Source organism: Nomascus leucogenys, chromosome 8, assembly GCF_006542625.1.
Source record: "Nomascus leucogenys isolate Asia chromosome 8, Asia_NLE_v1, whole genome shotgun sequence".
Classification (NCBI taxonomy): domain Eukaryota; kingdom Metazoa; phylum Chordata; class Mammalia; order Primates; family Hylobatidae; genus Nomascus; species Nomascus leucogenys.
The window spans coordinates 106,573,929-106,596,925 of record NC_044388.1 but is presented as its reverse complement, the minus strand read 5'-3'; the positions used below and the strand labels follow the sequence as shown (position 1 = coordinate 106,596,925).

The 22,997-nt window shown below is 56.6% G+C and overlaps 1 protein-coding gene across 2 annotated transcripts in view; it reads right to left on the bottom strand.

Annotated features, from left to right (window-relative positions):
* Window positions 1-22,698, bottom strand: part of ASS1 (argininosuccinate synthase 1) — a 52,516-nt gene extending 29,818 nt beyond the window's left edge. Inside the window, exons 1-7 of one of the 2 annotated variants that reach the window (XM_030818038.1) lie at window positions 22,402-22,698; window positions 18,405-18,466; window positions 16,099-16,208; window positions 14,014-14,082; window positions 10,245-10,433; window positions 4,687-4,743; window positions 1,983-2,057 (exon numbers count right to left, since the gene is read on the bottom strand). In XM_030818038.1, coding sequence (XP_030673898.1) covers window positions 1,983-2,057; window positions 4,687-4,743; window positions 10,245-10,433; window positions 14,014-14,082; window positions 16,099-16,208; window positions 18,405-18,466; window positions 22,402-22,454 — 615 coding nt within the window. In that variant the 5' untranslated portion in view covers window positions 22,455-22,698. The remainder of the gene's footprint in view (window positions 1-1,982; window positions 2,058-4,686; window positions 4,744-10,244; window positions 10,434-14,013; window positions 14,083-16,098; window positions 16,209-18,404; window positions 18,467-22,401) is intronic. The other variant, XM_030818039.1, reaches the window with a different exon arrangement.
* Window positions 22,699-22,997: the final 299 nt, after the last annotated feature.

Below are 22,997 nucleotides of genomic sequence, written 5' to 3'. Positions count from 1 at the left end.
GGGCAGTATAGCAAGACCCTCTCTCTACAAAAAAATTTTAAAAATTAGCCAAGGCTGGGTGCTGTGGCTCACACCTGCAATCCCAATACTTTGGGAGGCCAAGGAGGGTGGATTACTTGAGTTCAGGAGTTCAAGACCAGCCTGGGCAACACAGTGAGACCCTGTCTGTAAAAAAATAAATAAATAAAAATATAAAAAACAAAAATTAGCCAGATGTACTAGGGCACGTTTGTAGTTCCAGCTACTCAGGAGGCTGAGTTAGGAGGGTCAGATGAGGCCAGGAGGTTGAGGCTGCAGTGAGCTAGGATTGTGCCACTGCACTCCAACCTGGGTGACAGAGTGAGACACTGTCTCTAAAAAAATTTTTTTTTTTTAAATTATAGTGACAATGACAAGGATGGGGTGGTTCTGAGTGTTTTTCCATTGGACCATGGGTTGGGAGAGGATGGCCAGTGAAGCAAATGCATGTTTTTAATGAGTCCTCTGGCGCCTTTTTGCCTTGGCTATCGAAGGGTCTTGAAAGCAGAGATTTTGAAAGCCCCATTGATTTTTGTGTCATCCATCTCAGATCCTGCCTGGCTCGGAATTTTGGAGGAGGCCTCATCACTGCTCAGTCATTCTGACATTTCCTGGGTGCAGAAACACTGCCTCTGCCTCCTTCTAGAACGTGCTCAGATTCACCACGGTCATTTCTGATGAAACCCGTCTCCAGGAGAGGGTAGGTGGCCGAGGGGGCCGTGCTCATCTTTCCCTGGCAAACTTTTCCTGCTCAAAAGGTTATGTGGGATGGAAGCTGAGCTCAGCACCTTCTCCTCCAAACCTGAGAAGGAAGGACAGCAGTGCTCCTGAGACGTCTATGCTCGAGAAACCAGAAGCCGCTTTTGTCTGGGGACTTAACGGAAAGAAAGGGCAACGTATGGGTCAGCCCTGCTCCTCTCTATCCAGGACTCGAGTCGTGAGGGTAGAGCTGGGTGGGAGCTCCAATTCATTATTCTTAAAGATGAAACACACTTCATATTCTATATCATCAAGGAGACAAGGGGGAGAAACCTCGCCAATCCAGCTCCCTTAATAGCTCTGCTATTTGACAATTTGTTTGGCAACATATGGGCTTACTCTTGTAAACTCCCCTCTTAATAATAAAACAACAGATGGTAGAGAAGGTCTTCCCTCCCAGCACTCCAGGTCTTAATGGGATGCTGGCGGCGGGGGCAGGGCTGCGTCCCTGCCGCGTCCCCTACCATGCGGCACCTTGGCTGCAGCGAGAGCTCACAGCCAGCCTTGGCGACTGCTATTTAAAAACCTGAGCAATTTTCTGGTGTGTGCACTGAGTTGCTTTTCCCCGGCCTGATTGATTGAGGCTGTTTGTCAAGGGCTGCCATCGAGTCGCTAAAAAGAAAGGTGCCCTGGGGAGCGGCTAAGGATCTTGATGCAAAACTTCTAATATGTTTTATTGCAACTTGTACTTCAAAAAGGGCTGGCGCCATAAAAGGCTCTGTCTGCAACTGTCCCTTGGAGCGCCTACCTGTTCCGGGGAAAGCGCTAGGGGCAATTAGTATCCAGGGAATTGGGAGAACAGCTTCCGATCACATCCCCCTGGCTGGCCGATCACATCCCCCAGCCATCCCCCCAAGTGACACACACCAAAGGACACACACTGCAGAGGTGGCGAGCAGGGCTCTGGTCTCCACCTCCCAGGGAGCAGGAGAGAGAGTGAGCCCTGTATCCTCTGGCTCGGGGGACTGGGAAATGGCCTCAGAGAGGCTCCGTCCTGGCAACGGGCTGGCAGATGACCACACCTCTGTGGGGTCGGCCCAGGGGACAGAGGCCACGTGTGTAGGCAGCTGGGGTGGAAGTTCAATCCCCCATCACGTGGGGTCAGTCCCGGCCTAGGCCACTGGCTCAGACAGCCCCCAGCAGGGACGTGCCCGGGGAGGGGGCTGTAGGGAAAGGTTGGGGGTGGTGGGGAGACTCGGCCATACCTTTGCGTATTCCATCAGGTCATTGCGGCCCTTGAACCGGTTGTAGAATTCGGGCATCCTCCAAGGAGCAATGACCTGGACATAGGACAAGGGGTCAGAGCTGGGAGGTCCGAGCTGCCGGCTTCCCCTGGCCTGTAAGCTGCAGAGCTGGCCTCTCCTGGGAGGGGCCCATGGGGGTCTCTGGCATGTCCCCAGAGAGGATGCCGTTGTGGAGGGTGAGCAGGGAGCCCCATGAAGGAGAGGAAGGACACAGACTCGCTCACCGGGGCCGACTGGAAGGAGCCTGCACTCCATGGCAGAATGGTGGTGTGTTGGGGGGAGAAGGGGGTCCCTGTTCCCTGGGCCTCAGTCTCCCCAACTGACACCTGAGAGTTTGAACTAGACGGGGTTCATGGTCTTTGCCAGCACCTTCAGCCACAGGGCCACTGCCATGACCCAGGGAGAGTCCACAGAGCTACCGCTGCAGGCCTGGCCCCACGTGTGGTTGGGGGCCCAGAGAGGCATAGGCTGCCCCCCACCCACTTCTCTGGGTGTGGAAGGGAAAGAAGTGGGGGAAGACTCAGCCTGGCTGAGGGACCAAGCTCATTCCACTTGAGCCCCTTGGCCTGAGCTGGTAAAAGGAGCCCCCGACTCAGCCCTGGAGCTCACCAGGCCCCTGCCTCTGAGCAGGACTCGGGGGCATGTGTGTGTGGGGGGTGGAGATGCCATTTGGTTGCTGAGCCATGGAGCTGATGGTGGTGCGGGGTGATGGAAGGCGCCCGCCACCTTCTCAGCCCCTCAGAGCAGCCATGAGAAGACCACAGCCCCACTCCCAGCTCCCGGAGCAGCTTGGCCCCTGCCCCAATCCCATCTCAGTGCCTGGGCTTGGCCTCTGCAGACAAAGACCTCGAAACTGGACACCCTGGCCCCTCGAGCCGCTGTGGGAACTGAGGGAGGGCCCCGTCCTGCGGCCTCGCGGGCAGCAAATCAACAAGCAGCTACTGTCCCGGCCACTCAGCTGCCTGGTGTCTGGGGTCAAAACAGATCATTAGAGCTCATTACGGCTCACCTCCAGGCCACGCATCCCAAGCAGCTACCAGCTGGTTAAAGGGAGAGGGAAAGAGATTCCTCGTAGAAAGAATAAAATGGAAACTCCTGTGAGCCCCTTGGGGGCTTAGGAGGGGGCAACCCTTCCTGAGCTTTAACCCAAATCGGCCTCAAAAGAGCTCAGTCCCGGCCTGTGCTGCCTACAGGTGGCCACAAGCCACGGGTGGCCATTCGGAGCACCTGAAATCCGGCCAGCTGGCGAGACATGCCTGCATGCAGCACATTCTGGGTCTTGAAGACTCAACACAGAAGAAAAAAGAATGTAAACATCTCATTAATAATTTTTTTTACATTGATTACAGGAGGAATGATAACATTTTGGATCTATGGGTTTCGGTAAAACATGTTATTAAAATCATGTCATTTGTTTCGTTTTTCTATTTTTTAAAATGGCTACTAAAGCCGGGCACAGTGGCTCATGCCTGTAATCCCAGCACTTTGGGAGCCCAAGGTGGGCGGATCACAAGGTCAGGAGTTCAAGACCAGCCTGGCCAACATGGTGAAACCCCAGGTGTGGTGGCGCATACCTATAGTCACAGCTATGCAGGAGCTGAGTCAGGGAGAATCGCTTCAACTTGGGAGGCAGAGGTTGCAGTGAGATTGCGCCACTGCACTCCAGCTTGAGTGACAGAGCGAGTCTCCAGAAAAGAAAAAAAAATATATATATATACAAAAAACATATATATTTATATATAATACGTATTATATAAATATATAAATATATATACGAAGTATTATATAATACGTATTATATATAAATATTTATATATTATATATATGGCTACTAGAAAAATTGGGCAGCTTGCAGCGACGCTGTGCATCAAACTCCCACTGCTTGGCCCTGCCCTGGGCCCTGCACACTGCACTCCTGGAGCTGAGTGGGTGTTCAGTAGACACTGGATGAAGGATGAGCTAGCGAGTGAAGGAATGAACGTGTCCATTCGTTCATGCATGGACACAGGCCAGGTCCAAGGTCAAGCTGGAGGGGTGGGGGTGGTAGTAGCAGGCTGAGCAATACCCACAAGTGCCCTCCTGCCTGGGTGACACACCAAGGGCCAGGGTGGTTGATGCCCTGAGATCCTGGTGATTCCCACCCCAGGAAAGGCTCAAGAGATGCTGGGGACCAGGCACAGGCAGCCTGGGGAGGAGCCAGGCATAGCTGGGGGCTCTGACTGGGGCTCAGAGGGCTCTGAGCATCCCAGACACCAGCAACCACATCTCAGAGCCATCCCCGCCCGCACCTGGGGTGCCAGAGCCATCCCTGCCTGCACCTGGGGTGCCAGAGCCATGCCCGCCCACAATTGGGGTGCCAGAGCGATCTCTGCCCACACCTGGGGTGCCAGGGACGTGGCTGAAGAGTGGCAGGGACTTTCTATCCCATGCCCCGGCACCTGGACAGCCCCTCTGGGAAGAATGAATGGCGGGGGAGAAAGTGTGTCCCCTGGAGCTGGCTCCAGCGAAGGGAGCCTCCCCAGCGGGCTGTCCACCCGATGGGCACCCCTGCCACAGAGAAGAGTCTGTGCCTGTCCTGTGGAATCTCCCAGAACCCTGCGCCCTCCTCCCCATCAGGTGCTGCAGCTGCCAGTGCTCCCCGCTAAGGGGAGAAGCCACATCCTACCTTTATCTGGGGGGCCAGCGAGTAGCAGCTGAGCTCAAACCGGACCTGATCGTTCCCCTGCAATGCAGAACGGAGGGCTGTCAGGAGCCACAGGATGGGGGTTCTGGAGTCTGGGGGAGGAAGTGAGGACAAGGACAGCCCATGGTGGGGGCAGAGCGTGTACACATGTGGGGTCATGCAGTGTAGGTTGCGTATGTGTGAGCATGTGGCAGGAGGGAGATGTGCACGTCTGGGGACATGGCAGAGTATAGGAGAGGGCACACACGTCACGTGGGTTGGTGCAGGGCACATCTGATCCCTTGGAGCTGGAGGCCCAGCCACTGTCAAGACCTGGGGAGCCAGGCCCTGTTCCTGCGGCCCCAGAGCTCGCACTATAGTCTCTTCCTCAAGGCTCCCACGTTGCTGACCCTGCCCTGCCCCAAATCAAGCTCACTTCAGGGCTGGGGCACCAGGGTGCTTGGACTCCCCCACACCCATACATTTGGGAACCCTGTCACCTCTCTGAGCCTCAGTTTCTGCATCTCTTCAATGGCTGGTTTCAGGGAGGAGGTGGAACTAGGTGACTACTGAGGGCCTTTTGCTCCTCAGCTCTTCTCTGCACAGAGAGGGAAACTGAGGCCCAGAAAGAGAAAGGAACCAGTTCAAGGACACTCAGCCGGGGCAGGCCTGGGACCCAAGCCCAGGCCCCCAGCACCACAGCCATCCCCTCGGGCAGGTTGCCTTGCCTGATTCTTCTGTGGGCAAATGGAGACACCTCAACACCCCACCGAGCTGTGAACGTTACCCCTGACACAGCTGGGACCACCGTCCACACTGATGCCAAGGAGGAGGCCGGGGTCAGCGCAGGCATCCGCCAGCCCAGCTCTGTCACCAGAGAGAAAATGGCTGCGCACGTCTCCTGCTTCCCCATGGGCTCGGCAGCCCAGAGGGAGACTTAAGCGCTGTGGAAATGACAGAGGGACCTTTTGCCTACTGTGAAAACTGCATGGGCGCAGCCAGGCAGCGGTGGGAATTACATGCTATTTTCCAGACTCTCGTCAGGTGGCACAGAATCCAGGGTTCAGCCTCTCTGCAGAGCTGGGAGCTGCGTGTGCGGCACAGGCCTTGGGCTGGCCTCACTCACCCTCCATGCAGCCCCTTTAGTGAGCACCTACTATGTGCTGTCACTCAGAGAGGCCCCCAGGGCCAGGGGAATTTTTAGCCCTGTTTTATGGATGAGGAAAGTGAAGCTCAGAGAGGTGCAGCTACTTGCCCAGGGCCACACAGCAAACACGCTCATCCTAACAGTTCACACTCAGGCTGCGGGGCTGAGCTCCATGCATAATTAACTCACTGAATCCTTCGAGCAGCCCCAGGAGGCAGGTTCTATTAGTCCCATCTTACGAATGAGGACACTGAGGTGGGGGTGGCCACATTTGCCTGTGGACCCCCGGCCAGCCCCGTTCCCAGAGCAACTAAAAGACAGCCTCATTTTAGACGGTAAGGCACGGTCCGACGTTGCACGGCCCAGCTATTTTCCCCCCATAGCTTCATGTTTCCCCAACACAAAGACGGCTTGTGCCTCACCAGCCAGGCACGGCCGGGCTGCTGTCTGCCCATCCAGATGCTGCCATGGGGACACCCATCTGTTCAGGAGCCAGAGACCCTCGAAGAGGCCAAACAAACACTTCCTTGGTTCAAACTCTGCCCTCGTCTCAGGCGAGAGCCAAGCAGGCCAGTCCAGTCCTTCTCCTTCTGAACCCCAAGACCCCAGCACCAGGGCAGCTCCTGGCAGCTTTCCGGGGAGAAGGGAGATGTAGTGTCTCACACACGAGTGTCCGCATGCTGATATTTGTGCACACGTGTGTAAACATGCATGTAAACACGGGCCCACTGGGACTGGGGGGCCTGGGGTCTCCCATCTGCCCTGGGGCAGCCATACAGATGGTGCCATTTACAAAACTCTCACTCCCCGGCCAGAGTCTCAGAATCATATTTCCAGGCCCCTCTTCCAAAACTAGGGGGAGAGAGGAGCCCCACAAGGGCCACCCCAGCTTCGGTGCAGCTCTCTGGGTGGGCAGGGGTGGGACTGGCAGCAGGGCATGGGAGGGGAGAGTGCGGCTCAATTTCTGCACCAGGTGCTGTCTGGATGGGGTGCTGGGAGGGAGGCTGCCTCTGCCTCTGCCTTCAGGGCTGGGCTCAGGTGGTTCCAGCAAACAGGATGCCCTTCCCCCTCACATCGCAGGCCAATGCGTGCCCCCGCCCCCGACATTTCACTGTCACCTTCCCTGAGCCCAAAGACCCGAGGGCCTCCGCCTGCTCCATCCCCCGTGATGGCACCCGGGGCAGTGCTGGGTGGATACTCATAGGATGGTGGTGCTGGGTGGTTACTCAGGGGATAAATGCCTGAAGGCTGGACCAGCCCCTCCAAGGCCTTGGATCCACCTCGCTCCCAACCTTCCTGGTTCCCCACTCACACCCCTAGTTCTCGGAAATCGTCTCCAGAGGCTGTTGGGGGTTTCCTGGGTACTGTCATAAAGGGACACTGAGGCACAGAAGTATGCCTTGCCTGTCAACCCCAGGAAAGAGGTGGCTGTGCCAGGTAGCACCTACTCCCTGGCATCCCCGGAGTCCGTCCCTCTCGGGTCTTCTGAGTGTGAATGCAGGGACGCCCGCAAGTCCCGAGCGGCCACAGCACTACCTCGGGGGGCGTTCTTCTCAGAACCACGCCCTGCAGGACCAGGGTGCGGAACAGAGGACCCCGGTGGTGCCACCACCTCCTCCCGCCTTGGTCGGCCCCCAAGGCCTCAAACCCAAGCCTCTGGCGCCCTCTGGTGGCCACATGGAGGAGGGGCGCACACGGCAGCGGGAGGCTGTTCCAGGCTAAATGTGGGCTGGTCCGGGGTGGGGGTCTCCGCATGGACCCGGGAACTACCTGAGCCAGAGCTGACCCACCTACATTCACCCACCCACCCATGCACTCCACCAGACCTGAATGCCGCCCTACTGAACCTTAATAGTACCGTTGGAAAGACCTGAGGGCAGGACCCCTCCCAGAATTCTGCCCTCGGTTTGTATGCCTCCTGGGACGGGGAGCTCTCACCATCCAGCTCATTCCATTAAGGCAGATGGGTCGGGAGCTTTTTTTTTTTTTTTTTTTTGAGACAGAGTCTCGCTCTGTCACCCAGTCCTGATCCTCTGGGTTCTCCTCCTCTGCCACCACCTTTGCACAGATGGCAGCACACACACGGTCCTGCCCAACAGCCCAGGCCCGCCCAACCCTCCTTGCCTGGTTTCCTACCATCCTGTCATCCACAGCTGGAGTGACAGTAAAAACCAAGGCCGCAGTCTATGAGAAGTTCTCCCCTGTCTCTTCCCCAGCATCTCGCTGGGGGAGTCACTGGCCACCTCCAACCAACCTGAGACCTCCTTCCAGCCGCTAATCGGTTGCCCTTAGGATGAAGCCAAACCTCCCAGCATGGCCTCGGCCCAGTCCTGGCCCTATTGCCTCCCCCACAGCAATAGCTCCTGCTCCACAGCCTCAGACAGACTGTCCTTCAGGACCTCTTGGCCCTAAGCCCTTGCGCAGGCTGTTCCCTCTACCTCTCACACTCTTCCATGCCATGATTCACTCCTCTAGACTCATCCTCAGCCCCTGCCTGCTGCCCCCGCAGTTCCCTGGCACAGACCCCCGGCCCCACCCGCATTCCTCATCACACATCCATTTTCTCTTCTCCTGCCAGGAAATGGGCTCTCTGAGGGTAGGCAATGAGCCCAAGAAGTTCAGCACTGTGCCAGCGCCAGCCAGCGCCCAACTCCCAGCAGATACCCAGTGCAAGCTTGCTGAACCAGTGCTCCAGTGAAGAAATGAACACTTGGACTTTCAAAGACATGACAGTTGCCATCCTGGTAGGTGGCTGTCTCCGAGGCCACCCTCAAATCAACCGTGTCTCCTCCATCATCATCTTAGTTGTGTGTGTCCCTGCACCACAGTGAGCCGGGACCTGTTCCCACCATCAGCACCCTGACCAGCCCGGGCAGGCGAGGTAGTGAGCTCCCCGTCACTGGGGAGCTTCCGAGCCTTCTGACTGTGGGGTTGGTAAACAGTCAATTCCTGTACCAGGCTCTTGGCGTGCTGTCCACTGACTGAGAGCTCATGACCTGGGTCTTTATAAAAACATCAGCTGACAGTTGCCAACATTGTCAGGAATCTGGTTTCTCAAGGACTGCCTTCCGAAGAGCAGCAGGCAGGGGGCTTCCTGTCTTGCACCCCACGGGGGCCCCGCAGTCTGCACCGGGACACACGGCCCGGAGGGAAGGGGTGCGGGACGGGTTGATTTGTGTTTCCACGAAATGATGCGTTCAAGTCCTAACCCCAGTCCCTCTGAATGTGGCCTCATGTGGTCTTGACAGAAATAACCAAGTTAAGGCTGGGCATGGTGGCTCACGCCTGTAATCCCAGTGCTTTGGGAGGCCAAGGCTGGTGGATCATTTGAGGTCAGGAGTTCAAGACCAGCCTGCCCAACATGGTGAAACCCCGTCTCTACTAAAAATACAAAAAATTAGCCAGGTGTGGTGGGGTACGCACCTGTAATCCCAGCTACTCAGGAGGCTGAGGCAGGAGAATTGCTTCAATCTGGGAGGCAGAGGTTGCAGTGAGCCGAGATCGAGCCACTGCACTCCAGCCTGGGCGACAGAGTGAGACTTTGTCTCAAAAAAAAAAAAAAAAAAAAAAAAAGAAGTGACCAAGTTAAGATGAGGTCATTGCAGGGCCCTAATCCAAGACTGGGGTTCCTGTAGCAAGGGGAAGGTAAACAGACAAGCAGAGGGAAGACGATGCAAAAATACAGGAAGAAGACAGCTTGGGAAGATGGAGGACGGGAGGACAGGAGTGACGCAGCCACACGCTAAAGGACACCAGAGGCCACCAGAAGCTGGAGAGAGGCCTGAGCCGGAGGCTTCCTGGTGCCTTCAGAGGCTGTGTGGCCCTGCCCATGCCCTCACTATGGACCTCAGGCCTCCAGAACCGTGAGGCAGAACAGTTCTGTGTTCTAAGCCGCCAGTTTGAGACATTTTGTTACCCTAGCCCTGGGAAACTAAGACAGGGCACGACCCCCATCTTGCAAATGAAGAAACTGAGGTTCAGGAAGGGGGGAAGGGCCCTGGCTGAGGACACACGGCGAGCCAGCAGCAGAGCTCACCTTTGAACCCCACTCTGCCAACTTGGGGTTTTCAACACTTTCCTGTGTGTCCCCCGGAGGACTCACGCAGTGACCTTGGCCAGTGCGACCTTGGACAATATCCCCAGGCCTCAGCAGCAAGTCTGCCAAATGGGGTAACATTGCTCCCACACCAAAGGGTGGAGGTGAGGACTCAGAACGGGCGTTCAGGTGCCACAGTGCATGGAGCGCAGGGGCGAGCTGTTACCCCTCTCATTGGGGTCTAAACAAAGCCATGTAGCTGCTTTGCACCAAGTCTGCCCCGGAGGCACACCAGGAAACCGCTCGAGGGGTGCTCATCTCCTTCCCGTGCCCCTCCGCCTCCATCTCCCTCTGCCCGGCCCTCCCCAGGTGCCTCACCTTTCCCGTGGCGCCGTGGGACACATACTTGGCCCCCTCCCGCTGGGCGATTTCCACTTGTTTGCGGGCGATGCAAGGCCTGGCGAGAGAGGTGCCCAGGAGGTAGCGGTCCTCATACAGTGCGCTGGACTGGATGGCCGGCCAGATGAACTCCTCCACAAACTCCCTGCTGACATCCTCAATGAATACCTACGGGAGGAGGAGCCCAGAAGGAAGAAGTCGGCAAGGACAGGGGCCAGCTGGCATACAGAGCCCCAGGAGCCTCAGCTAGCTGAGACCTACAAGGGGCCACCCCCACTGTACCTGGTGCTTCTTCTTCTGCATCTGCATTCATCAATCCCAGCACGCTGCACTGTTACTCCCCCTCCTGCACTCATGGCAGACATTGCTAATCAGTAGCTTGTTTGTTTGTTTGTTTGTTTGTTTGTTTTTTCAGTCGAAGTTTCGCTCTGTTGCCCAGGTTGGAGTGCAGTGGCTCAGTCTCGGCTCACTGCAACCTCCATCTCCCGGGTTCAACTGACTCCCCTGCCTCAGCCTCCTGAGTAGCTGGGATTACAAGCGCATGCTACCATGCCCTGCTAATTTTTGTATTTTTGGTAGAGACGGGGTTTCACCATGTTGGCCAGGTTGGTCTCGAACCCCTGACCTCAGGTGATCCACCTGCCTCGGCCTCCCAAAGTGCTGGGATTACAGGCATGAGCCACCGCGGCCGGCCTGCTAATCACTCCTGATGCACTATTCTGTGAAACTGGATGTGGCTTCTAAATCTGCCCCAACAAGACGAAACTTAGTTGTCACCTAAGATCTCACAGCAGTAGTTCCCAACCAGAGACAGTTTTGTCCCTGTGGGGGGCGGGAGTAGGGGAGGCATTTGGAAATATCTGGAGATACTTTTGGTTGCCACAACTACCAGGTGGGGGTAATTCTGGCATCTGTGGGTAAAGGCTATAGGGATGCTGCTAAAATCCTCCCGTGCACAGGACGGCCAGCCACCCGGAAACAGTGCCAGGACTGAGAAACCCTGATCTAGACGAATGGTTCTTGAAATGTAGGCCCCCAGGGGCTCCCAGTGACTTTTCAGGGACACGCTGAGTGAAAACTTTGATTTTTTGAGACAGGGTCTTTCTCTGTCACCCAGACTGGGGTGCAGTGATGTGATCCTAGCTCACTGCAGCCTCAGCCTCCTGGGTTCAAGCAATCCTCCCACCTCAGCCTCTTGAGTAGCTGGGACTACGGGCATGTGCTACCACGCCCGGCTAAGTTTTTTATTTTTTGTAGAGATGGGATCTCGCTGTGTTGCCCAGTTTTCTTCATAAACTTCAATAAAACAAGGCATCACATAGTGAGGAAGCCCTGGGAGGCTAAAAAAGAAAAACAAACAAACGAACAAAAAAAACAGGTGAATGCAGAAAACCGCTACAAGAATCCATCTGTTTTCTGTCAAGCCAGACATTACAGAGATTTGCAAAAATGGAAGCCAATAAGATTCTTAACTAAAATTTTTTGTTTGAGAAAATAGTTATTTTTCATAAGTATAATGTTACTTATGTTAACATGAACTGTTCATTGAAAACATTTCAGCTTTTTTTTCTAATTTGATAAATATCAACAGATGTAATCCACAAAAGCTCTCTAAGGCCTTCAGTAATTTTTTTTTTTTTTTTTTTTTTTGAGATGGACTCTCACTCTGTCATCCAGACTGAAATGCAGAGGTGCAATCTTGGCTCACTGCAACCTCTGCCTTCTGGGTTCAAGTGATTCTCCTGCCTCAGCCTCCCGAGTGGCTGGGACTACAGGCATGTGGGGTTTCTCTACTAAAGAAACCAGGCTGGTTGGCCAGGCTGGTCTCAAACTCCTGACCTCAAGAGATCTGCCCACTTCAGCCTCCCAAAGTGCTAGGATTACAAGCGTGAGCCACTGCACCCAGCCAACGCCTTCAATAATTTTTAAGAGTCGAGAAATTCTTGGTACTGCTTTTGCAACTTCCTGTGTCTATAATTATTTTGAAAAAATCCTTTTAAAAAATGAAATAAAAAGGCAAAGAAAAGAAAGCAATTGGGACTAAGGATATATAAAAACATTAGGATAAAAGTGTTTTTGTGTTTGTTTGGTTGGTTGCTTTTTTTTGAGATGGAGTTTCGCTGTTGTTGCCCAGGCTGCAGTGCAATGGCATGATTTCGGCTCACTGCAACCTCCGCCTCCTGGGTTCAAGCGATTCTCCTGCCTCAGCCTCCCAAGCAGCTGGGATTACAGGCTCCCACCATCATGCCCAGCTAATTTTTCTATTTTTAGTAGAGACGGGGTTTCACCATGTTGGCCAGGCTGGTCTTGAACTCCTGACCTCAGGTGATCCGCCCACCTCAGCCTCCCAAAGTGCTGGGATTACAGGCGTGAGCCACCGTGCCTGGCCCATCCTAATGTTATATGCAAGAAAATAAACATTAAAAATGCCATGTAAATTAGAGTGTAGAGGGTTCCCAAGACCAAAAGGTTTGAGAACTGCTCATCTAGAGTAAAGGACAAAAGCGGAAGCCGTGCACAAAGCCCTGCTCCCCCGCTGCTGAAAGCGCACTCGAATCTTCAACACTCAGGGCTCCTTCTCCCCTTCCTGGGCTACTGCTCAGACAACCCCTCTGCTCTCCAGCACTCGGGAGACACAGAACCAAGGAGGGACATTCTAGTTCCAGGCCTGTGGCCCGTAGGTGACTTGGGACTGGGGCATCCACTCCCTCACGTGTTCATTTTAACATGCTAATTACCCTGGCAACCCCGCAGAAGCACCCCACAGAGGGGATCAGCTCTGACCCTGCAGGTGGGCTGGTGGCCTTGCACATCATCCCTGCTATGTCCCCTGCTCACTCCCCCAAATGAAGGGGCACAATTGGCAAGGGCTTCTCCATGGGGAGTGAGCACATGCAAGCAGGGGTCCTGATGACCCTGTTCACCATAAATGCCTCGTATGGGACAGGGGTCTGCCTGCCACATGCCTAGATTCACAATCAATGCACCAGACTCAGTTGGAGTTTTCTGATTCTGTTGAATGAATGGAAGAATGGGTAGACAGAGAGATAAAAGAGGGAAGGACAGGTAGGGGGATGATGGACAGATGGATGGATGATGGATGACAGATGGATGGATGGATGAATGGATGGATAGATAAACAGTGGATGGATGAAGGAGGGATGGATGGATGGATGGGGGATGGGTAGATGAATGGCTGGCTGGCTGGATGAGTGGATGGATAGACAATGGAGGGATTAATGACAGATGGATATGTGGATGGATGGATGGATAATGAAGGGATGGATGGGTGAATGGATAATAGGATGGATGGATAGATGATGGATGGATGAATGGATGGATGGATGCATGGGTAGATGGTGATGGATGCATGGATGGATGGCCGAATGGACGGATGGATGGATAGCTAACGGAGGGATGAATGATGGATGGATATGTGGATGAGTGGATAAACAGAGATAAAAGAGGGTGAGTGGGTGCATAGATGGACAGAGAGATAAAAGAGAAGGGAAGGTAGGTGGGTGAGGAAGAGACACTCCATCTGGATGGGAAGGTGGGTGGGTGGAAGAGGGCGTGGGGGAGGCAGAAAAACAAGAGAGTTCACACACCTGAGAGCAAGATGATCTCATACTCTTAGAAGCAAGAAGACACATTGGAAGGGATGGGATCCCTGGGGCAGGAGCATCCACCACTGCCCTCCACATCACCGCCCCACTCCCAGCCCAAACCCCTGCCTCCCGCCTGGTACCTTTTTAGCCCCAAGCTTCAGTGCCTTCTTCCTGGCTTCCTCGAAGTCTTCCTTCTGGCCAATGTTGGCCTGAGGAGCAGAAGCAGAGAGGCTCCGTCAGCCCCTGGGGGGAGCCCTGGGGTCGCAGCGTCCACATACAGCAGCCCCCCACCCCCTGCTACAGAGACAGCTTCCATTCCATGGCCAAGTCACAGTAAGAAGGAAAAAGGACAAAGCCCAAGGCGTGGAGAGGTGAGATTCTTCCAGGAGGTGAGATTCGTCCAGGAGGTGAGCTTGGGAGCTGGATTGCAGCGTGGTGATGGCCGGTGGCTTCCATGGGTTGGAGCACTGGCTGAGCCTGGCCCTGGCCACACAGGCTGCTGGGAGACAACCATTTGCTGTCGTTGCTGGAAGGTCTAGGGTTCTCCTGAAACTCATCTGTCTTTTCCAGAAAACTCTTTCTCAGCCAGTGCAAAGATCAGCGTGTCAGGGCCTTCCTAGCCTCCAGCTCTCCTCCCTAGTCAAAGGCCACGCCTTGGCTATCCTAAGGCAGCTGAGAGGTGGGAGGCAGAGAAGCCCGTGCTCAGGAACTTCCAGCTCCGTCGCTGTGGCCGGTGCCCTGACCTCGGGGTCCGACAGCCCCTGTCTAGACACTGCCGTGTTTCCTGCTGCCTGGACTCTGGCCTGCTGCCCAGATCCTGGCCTCAGCCCTCGCTCCCTTCATTCTGCTCACCAGACCCTGGAATCTTGCCAAAGCCCAGCTGCAGGTGCTTATTTGAATCACATTCAGCTTTAAAATCCCCCAGGTGGTAGCCCACGGGTCTATACACGGCCAGCTCCAGCTCTGATTGCCACGCTTTGCTGCCTACAGTGAGATGGATACACCCTGGGCTCTTTGCAGCCCCCCTCAAAGCTGTGCTGTCACCCACCAGGTGACTGTGAGCAAAGTATTTCTTCCCCTGGGCCTCACTTTCCCCAACCTGAATGACAAGGGCATTGGGCGCAGTTAGACATGCCAATATATGCCGGCAAACAAGCCACTTTTGGCAAGAGCTAAGTTTTGTCTGCCCGGAGACCCAGCCTCACTTCCTCTGGAAACAGAACCTTCTTTCCTGGGTGGACCCCATTCCACAGGGATGGAGAGAAACAAATCCCGCCCACTGTAGGAGTAGGCTCATGTCCCAAGCCTCGCACCCCATGATGCAGCCATAGTAACTAATGCATGGTGGGTCCCCATGGGCCCTACTGGGGGTAAGCCCTCCTTTTTGGGAAAGATGGGCTATGAGGGTGACCATGAGCCTTGCCTGCCCTGTGGAGAGGCCAAGAATGAAGCCAAGTAGAATTGGAGACAGATCTTAGAAGCACCTGGATCCAGCCCTGCCTGAAGCCATCCTAACCCTGGACTTCTCAGTTATGTGAGCCAAGAATTGTCTTTTCCCTTTCCTTTTTGCATAAGTTGGTTTGAGTTGAGTTTCTAAAATTTGCACCCAAGAGTGGCTGTGTAGCACAGCCACACAGAGAAGGACTCAGAGCTGTGGCCAGGTTCAGTCGAAGAGGAGCTGGTTTGAGAGGGATGACTCCTGTGGGCCCTGGATGGGGAAGTGGCATCACACATAACCCATCACCTGTGACCTATTTCCCATCCAGGTGATCCCTCTATTTCCCAGAACCAGGTGATCCTCCAGGGTCCTTCCAGCTCAGGATTTCACAATCTTTGCTGAATTACTGCAGGCTGACAGAGTACTCTGGAGATGGGAAAACTGTGTGCCTTCCCAGGGCTGGCAGCAGGTCCCAGCCCACCGCCTCTCTGCAAGCAGGCTGAGCCAGCAGCACTGCCAAGTTCACTTCTGTGCCCTCCCCATGCCCCCATCACCTGGCTCTGGAAGGCGTCTCAAGGATGGCCAATTTGCAGACGGAGAAAGTGAGGCAGTATAACAAGAAGCTATTTTCTTAGTTCCAGTTCAGAACAGGCTTAGAGAGAAGAGGCCAGGCTTGAATGAGTGACAGTGAGTAGACAGGATGACAACTCGGACAGAGGCTGGCAGGGGGCAGACAGGACAGGCTGCGGGACACACAGGAAGACAGACACCCAGGTCGCTCCCTCACCAGATAGGCAATGACGTCATAGCCTTGTTCCTTCAGCCACACGAGGATGCACGAGGTGTCCAGGCCGCCACTGTAGGCCAGAACCACGGAGCCTTTGCTGGACATAGCGTCTGGCGGGAGTCGAGGAAGAACCTGAGTGACCCTGAGACAGCCAGTGCCCCCCACCAGCCCCTGCAGACGGCCCAGCCCCGACCTCGGCCTCGGACAGCCTTGTCTCCCGGGCAAGCTGCCACTGGAGGTCGGGAACAGGATGTTCACCTTCAGCGCCTGCCACCCCCGGGGACCCTGACCTTGCACACTCTGCACACAGCCCCACAGACCACACTGGGGCCTGGGAATGCTGACTGTAGTCCTAGGCTGGTCGGGGAGAGGCATCTCTTGGACCTGATCCCCCAGCAGCGAGGGAAGGCGGCTGAGGCTGAGCAGTTTGGCCCAAGGCCAGGATGTGAAGAATGCACGCAGGCAGGAGATGTGGGAGGGCCTTGGCTCTGAGCGTCTGGCAGCTGACACATCCCCCATCAGAACTGCTCCTTGCCGAGCACCAGGCAGGGCCCTGGGAGCCTCAGCTGGATCTCCCTGTGCTGCAGAGCCCCCACTACAACCTCGTGAAGTAGGAGTTGTCATTCCTATTGGGGAGGAAGACAGCAGGGCTCAGAGAGGTCAGTGGCAGGCTCAAGGTCACAGAGGGCACACGAATCCGTGCTTCCCCAGCATGCAGTGCCGCCGCCCACCTGCAGGTGGAGCAGGATGCTGTGGGGCAGGCACCCAGCCCCAGTCCCTCTCCTACCTGGAACCCCATGGAACCTTCACTGGCTGGAATTTTAGACATCGTGTCTCCAAATGTGAGCGCCTCTGAATTCAACTCTGCCAATGCCCAGTTCGGAGGGTCTCAGAGACCAACTTCCCCCAGTGTGCAGGTAGAGAAACTGAAGCCCAGGGAGGGAAGGCAATAGATAGGCAGAGGCCTAAGACCTCTGCAACCAACGGCCCTTCCTGGGGGGACAGATGGGCGAGCGGGCTCTCTGCAGCCAGGCCCTCTGCAGCCGGGAAGTGGCTGCGGTCTCCCATCCTGCCCCACCCTCTGCCACAATGCAGCCTCCCGAAGTCGCCACGGCCTCCTGTCTCCTGGTCTTTGCAGCAATGCTTCTTCCCTGAGGGCTCTCCCTGAATCCTGGGCTGCCCTTGGGCTCGCCCTGCCCGCCACCTCCCACATGCCTCCTGTGGCCCTGGGCTTGGGTGCCTTTACTGTGTCCAGTTTGCTGAACAGGAAACCAGGGTTAGAGAGACGAGGTCACCTGCCCAAGGTCATCTGATCAACAAGCAGCAGGGGCAGATGTGGGCCCAGGCCTCCTGGTTCTAGCCTCCATGGACACCTGGCCCCAGCATCCCGCATTTCCTGAATGTACAGGGCATGTTTGCTCTGCATGGGAATGTTTCCACCGGAGTCTGACCAACGTCACAAGGTCAGAGTCAAACAGGGTCTTTTTTTTTTTTTTTTTTTTTTTTTGAGACGGAGTCTCACTCTGTCGCCCAGGCTGGAGTGCAGTGGCACAATCTCGGCTCACTGCAAGCTCCGCCTCCCGGGTTCACGCCATTCTCCTGCCTCAGCCTCTCCGAGTAGCTGGGACTACAGGCGCCTGCCACCATGCCCGGCTAATTTTTTTGTATTTTTAGTAGAGACAGGGTTTCACCGTGGTCTCGATCTCCTGACCTCGTGATCCGCCCGCCTTGGCCTCCCAAAGTGCTGGGATTACAAGCGTGAGCCACCGCGCCTGGCCCAAACAGGGTCTTTAATAGACACTATTGGGGAAGCGGAACCCAGAAGGGAACACCCAGCCATCACCATTGCAGTGAGGCAGGCATCGCTATCCCGAGCACTGTCCGTGTACCTGGAAGCTTGGGCAGCAGAAGTGGCTTTCCCAGGCCTCCTAGCCTGTGCTGCAGAGCCCGGCCGTGTAGCCAGGTGGACTTTGGAGCTCCGTCATGTGAGAATTCAGTCCCCTGCATGTTGCACAGTCCCACCCGCCAGTCAGCCGGGGCTCACAGGCCTGTGCTGCCCTTTGGACTTAGAAGCGGAAACACCTCATGGGCCATGCAGCTGGGGCAGAGGAGATGGTTCTGGTCCTTGCCCACAACGTCCCTACTGGGCATTCAACCCCCTGCCCCTGAGTTGCTGGTGACTCAGCAGGCCCTAACCCTGGAGCCAGCAGGTGGTATCCATGGCAACTGCAGCCAGGCAATTGGCCATGCAAGATAGAGGGAAGGAGGGAGGAAGGGAGGCAGGCAGGACTTAAGGTGGGCAATACCTGGGATTGGAGGCGTGAGTTCCCAGCGTCTGGAATCTGTCTTCACAGTGCAGTGAACTACTCTGCGAAAGCAAAGCTACTCAGCTGCCTGCAGGTAGCCCGGGCCGGCCCAGAGGCCCTAAACCTTACTTCCCGGCCACCCAATCTCCTGTGAGCAGCCTCACTGAGCCGAGGAGGCCCAGGAGCCCCAGAGCCACCTGTCCTGCCTCCTGCCTCCTGCCTCCTGCCCCCTGCTCCAGAAGGCATTTAGGAAATGTGTGGAAGCCTACCCCTGTTTGTGTGTGATGGTGCGGGTGGTATGGTTGGGTTGGGGGAAATTCTGTTGTATGTTTTAAATAAACCAAAAGAAACCAGTGAGCCCCTCCTGCCTGCCAGGTTGTATCTGGGCAGGTGTGGGCTCTGAGGCCCTCAGCCTCTGGGGCTGGTCAGTGTGAAGCAATGCATGTGACAGCGTGTGTGTGTGTGTGTGTGTGTGTGCGCGCATGCACCTATGTGCACCCAGGGGTGCGTACCTGAGAGTACACAATGTGTGTGCATGCATGTGTGTGATGTGTTTGGGCTTGCACATGTGTACCTGTGTGCATGCACATGTGTGTGGGTGTTGGGGCCTGTGTATGCATGCAGAGAAATGAGCTGGGCAGATGGGCTTGGGAAAATGATGCAATCAGACAGCAGCGTTGCTCCTGCCCTCCCAGCAGCGGGTGGGGCACCCCCCTCCCTCAGCCTCCCCAGGTCCCTAAGCTGCATTTGCAGCCTGAGGCAAAAACTAAATGAAACTGAGGGCTTGAAGTCGGGGAGGAAGTGACAGGGAGAGAAGGAACCACAGCTGCAATCCCGTGAGTGCTCACTCCAGGCAAAGCACAGAGGTCAAGTCCACCAGACACGGGTTTGAGTGGCTTCAGCTCTTTAGCATAACAGCTCAGCTGCAAAATAGGGGTGCAAACAGCCTGCTCCCCACAGGGCAACTGTAAGGATTGGGTGAGATGCTGGGGGATGGAGCCCAGAGCTGGGCACCAAGCATGTGCCCACTAAGGTCTGTGCACCACTGCCATGGCTGACCTCAGCCAAGTTCCTGGCTTGCTAAGCCTCAATTTCCCCATCTGTACAACCTAACAGCCCTCTGGGTTCTGACCCTCCAGGACTTTGGGCTTTATTCCTGGGAGCTGTTCCTGGCAGGCAGATCCTGGCTGATTGCAGCCTCCCCTAGTCCCAGCTCCACCCCCACCACATACCCCAGAAAGAGCCGGCTACGGCAGGTTTTTCCAGCTCCCTGGCAAGTGCCCACTGCCCTCCAGCCCTCCTTCACCGGAAGAGACACCTGGGAGGAGGGAAGGTGGCCTCGCGTCAAGGTACCAGAGCCACCTGGCTTTCATTGGGATGGCATTCTCTGTGGCCCCAGCCACAGCCATCTGTCCTGCTTCCAGCAAACAGGCCAGCCTGGGAGCTCACTTGACACTAAGGAAAATTCGTGCTACTTGAAAACGTCAGAGCTGGAATGACAAAAAGAGCAGCTACTAAGTTCAGAGTCACAGGTGCGTCACCTCAAGGTGGAGACTACCATTACCATCAATTTAGAGAGGAAGAGGCAGAGGCTAAGCGGCTAGCCGAGGTCACAAGCCAGCGGCTTCAAACCCAGCCTGACTGCAGGCCACTTGCTCTTCCCTGCACTGGGCCTTACACTCCCTGGCTCCCAGGAGACCTCAGATCTCCCCTTGACTCTACACACGTTCCAGAAAACCAGCCCCCCAGTGACTCATGGCCAACCTGCCCACTATTTCTCTGGAGAGCCTGTGTGCTACAGCTCAGGCCTACTGCCCCATGGAAGGTTCCCCTGCAACCCCCCTCTGACATTCTAACTCAGTTGAGCTCGGTTTGTCTTTGGTGACGGAAGAAGGGCGCATTAATTCATTCGTTCATTCAACTCATATCAAAGTGCCTATGGGTGCCCGGTCTACCCCAAGTCTGGGGAGGGAGCCATGCCCTGGAAGATCAACTTTGCCCAAAGCTACATCAGAAATCAGAGCCTTAGACTCTGAATTCCAGTGAAGTCACTTCTTTCCACATGGGTGCCTGGTGCCCACAGGCAAGCCATCTGTGGGCCCCAGAGACTTCGGGGGCTGTGTAGTCAGTGCTCAGATGAGGCATCTGGTTGACCTGGCTGGCCTCCCAGCACCCACGGGCCAAAGATGAGATGGGCCCGAGTTGGAAGGGGGAAGCACTTGTGTAGCAGGCGGTTCCGGGCCTGGCTCCACCCCAAGTCTCCTGCGGCCCTGCTTCCCAAGCACAGGAATGGAGACTGTGCTGAGAGTGGGGCCTCCCCTTCCCTCTCACCACGTGCCTGCCCCAGCACCAGCCAGGCGCTCAGCAGGCAGGAGTCACTATTCATTCACTTGATCCACCCACACAGAGCAGAACCAGAATTACTTCTCAGCATGGTGCACAGATGGCCCCGCCAGGACAGGGCCCTGCCCCCACCCCCAAACTTCCCGCCCTAGGCCCTGGGCCTCAGGGGTCTGGGCAGGAGAGGGAGTTTGGAATGGAGACGCCTCCAGTTCCTGCTCCTAGCCAAGCTTCCCAGTCCGTGTGGCTGCTTCTCCATCCCTCTCATCAGAACTGGGCAGGAGAGGGAGTTTGGAATGGAGACGCCTCCAGTTCCTGCTCCTAGCCAAGCTTCCCAGTCCGTGTGGCTGCTTCTCCATCCCTCTCATCAGAACCTAACCCCAGGCACAGTTATTGGGCAATTGGACCCAGGCCCAGCGCCCAACAGTCTACAGAGCCCTTAGCAGCCTCACACTATCTTTAAATGTTTCCTGAGCCCTCAGCCCCAGCCAGCTCTAACAGACTGAAGCTTGGGGGCCAGGCGCCTCGGGTGGCTTGAGCCTGTAATTCCAGCACTTTAGGAGGCCAGAGGGAGGAGGATGGCTTGAGCCCAGGAGCTCAAGGCCAGCCTGGGCAACATGACGAGTCCACATCTCTGATAAATTTTTAGAAAGAAAAGAAAATGAAAAGGAAGCTTGGGAATCTGGAGGCTGAGCCAAGGCCTCACCATCTCTCCCCATCACTGGGTGTGCTTGCTGGGAGCGGGAGGATCAAAGCCCAGGTCCCCTAGGTCTTGATCTACCCCTGGGGAGAGAACAGGTCTGTTCCTGCCCTGAGACCTGCAGCCTGACCCGGCTGCCTGGGAGTGGACTCTCCACTTCTCAGAGAAGAATACTGAGACCAGGCCAGCCCTCCTCAGGAACAGCCCTGGCCGCCTGGGAGAGGAGTTTCCTCTCTTTCACAATGACCCTGCCTCCCTGGAGGGCGCAGCCGCCCAGGGGCCAAAGGCAACAGCAGCCCGGATAGAATATATTCCTGGCACGGCTCCTCCCACAGAGCCCAGCCCAGGCCAGCAGGAAACCCCGCCGCGAGGCCGCCAGCCCCACCGGGGAGGGCCGGGTGGCTGCCGCCCCCTGCAGGGAAGGGAGCCAGGGCCACCATGCCCATCTGTCCAGGGTAAACTGAGGCTGCGGGGAAAGCGATACGTCCAAGCCCCAGAGGGGCTGGAATCCTGGTTTTATGCAGAAAAATAGAGGTGGAGACAGACGGTGAGTCCGAGAGAGGGAGAGAGAATCGGGAGCCCCACCACACGCTCTGGACTCCCCAGGTCTCCATGTGGGGGCTTCACGACACAGAGGAAGCCGGATCCGAGAAGGAGTCCAGAAAGGACCCGGCTGCGCAGGGAACAAATAACCCGACCCGCTCTTCGAACCCCGGAGACTCGCGCCCCCGCCGCGTCCCCCAGGCTCCAGGAATCTGGAATCCGGTGCCAGGCGTTTGAGCATCGGGAGCCCCTTCCCTCCTGCCTCGGTCCCAGTCCCCGGAGAGTGGCGATCGGGGTCCGCCCTCTGCTCCGCGAGCCCCGGAGCGCGCGTCTCCTCCCCCTCCTCGGCTGGGCCCGGGAAGGGTGTGCTCTCGACTAGGGAGTGAGCAGCGAGAGGGGCCGAGGGCTCCTTACCGGGCTCGGGCAGCGGTGGCACGCGGCAGAGCAGGACTGGCAGGGGTGCGCATCCCAGGTTATAAGCACAGGGCCCGGGGGCAGGGCCGGTGACCGGGGACAAGTGGGGAGGACGCGCGCCACAGACCCCGCCCCCGGGCCCGGCCCCCGCCTGGAGCCGCTCAGCGTTCACAGCCACCTGCAGATGGGCGGGGCCCGCCTCGCCCGGCCTCGTCCCCACCTCCCCGCGCCTCCCACCCGGTCCCCGCCTGGGCCCGGCGCCGGCTCACCCTCCCAGGGGCGCGCCGGCGGGGACGCAGGCGGCTCGCGGCTCCTGGCCCTGGCCCGCAGGCTGGAGGCGCCAAGGAGGGCGGCAGTGGCTGCGACCCATGTAACTCAGGGGCGCAGGGTGGCCGCAGCCGTCCTTTGAGAGACTTGCCTCCTGGCCCTGGGGAAGCATTCAAACGCTTCGAGGTGGGAGCCGGGATAAAAGTTCCACTGGCGTAGGGAGCTTTGTGCTCACCTCTATCTGGTGCCGGCAGCCTGGGCCTTCTGCAGCCCCCAGAGCCCCTCCCTCCCCACCGTAGCCTCCGGAAGCCGAGTAAGGATGAGAAACC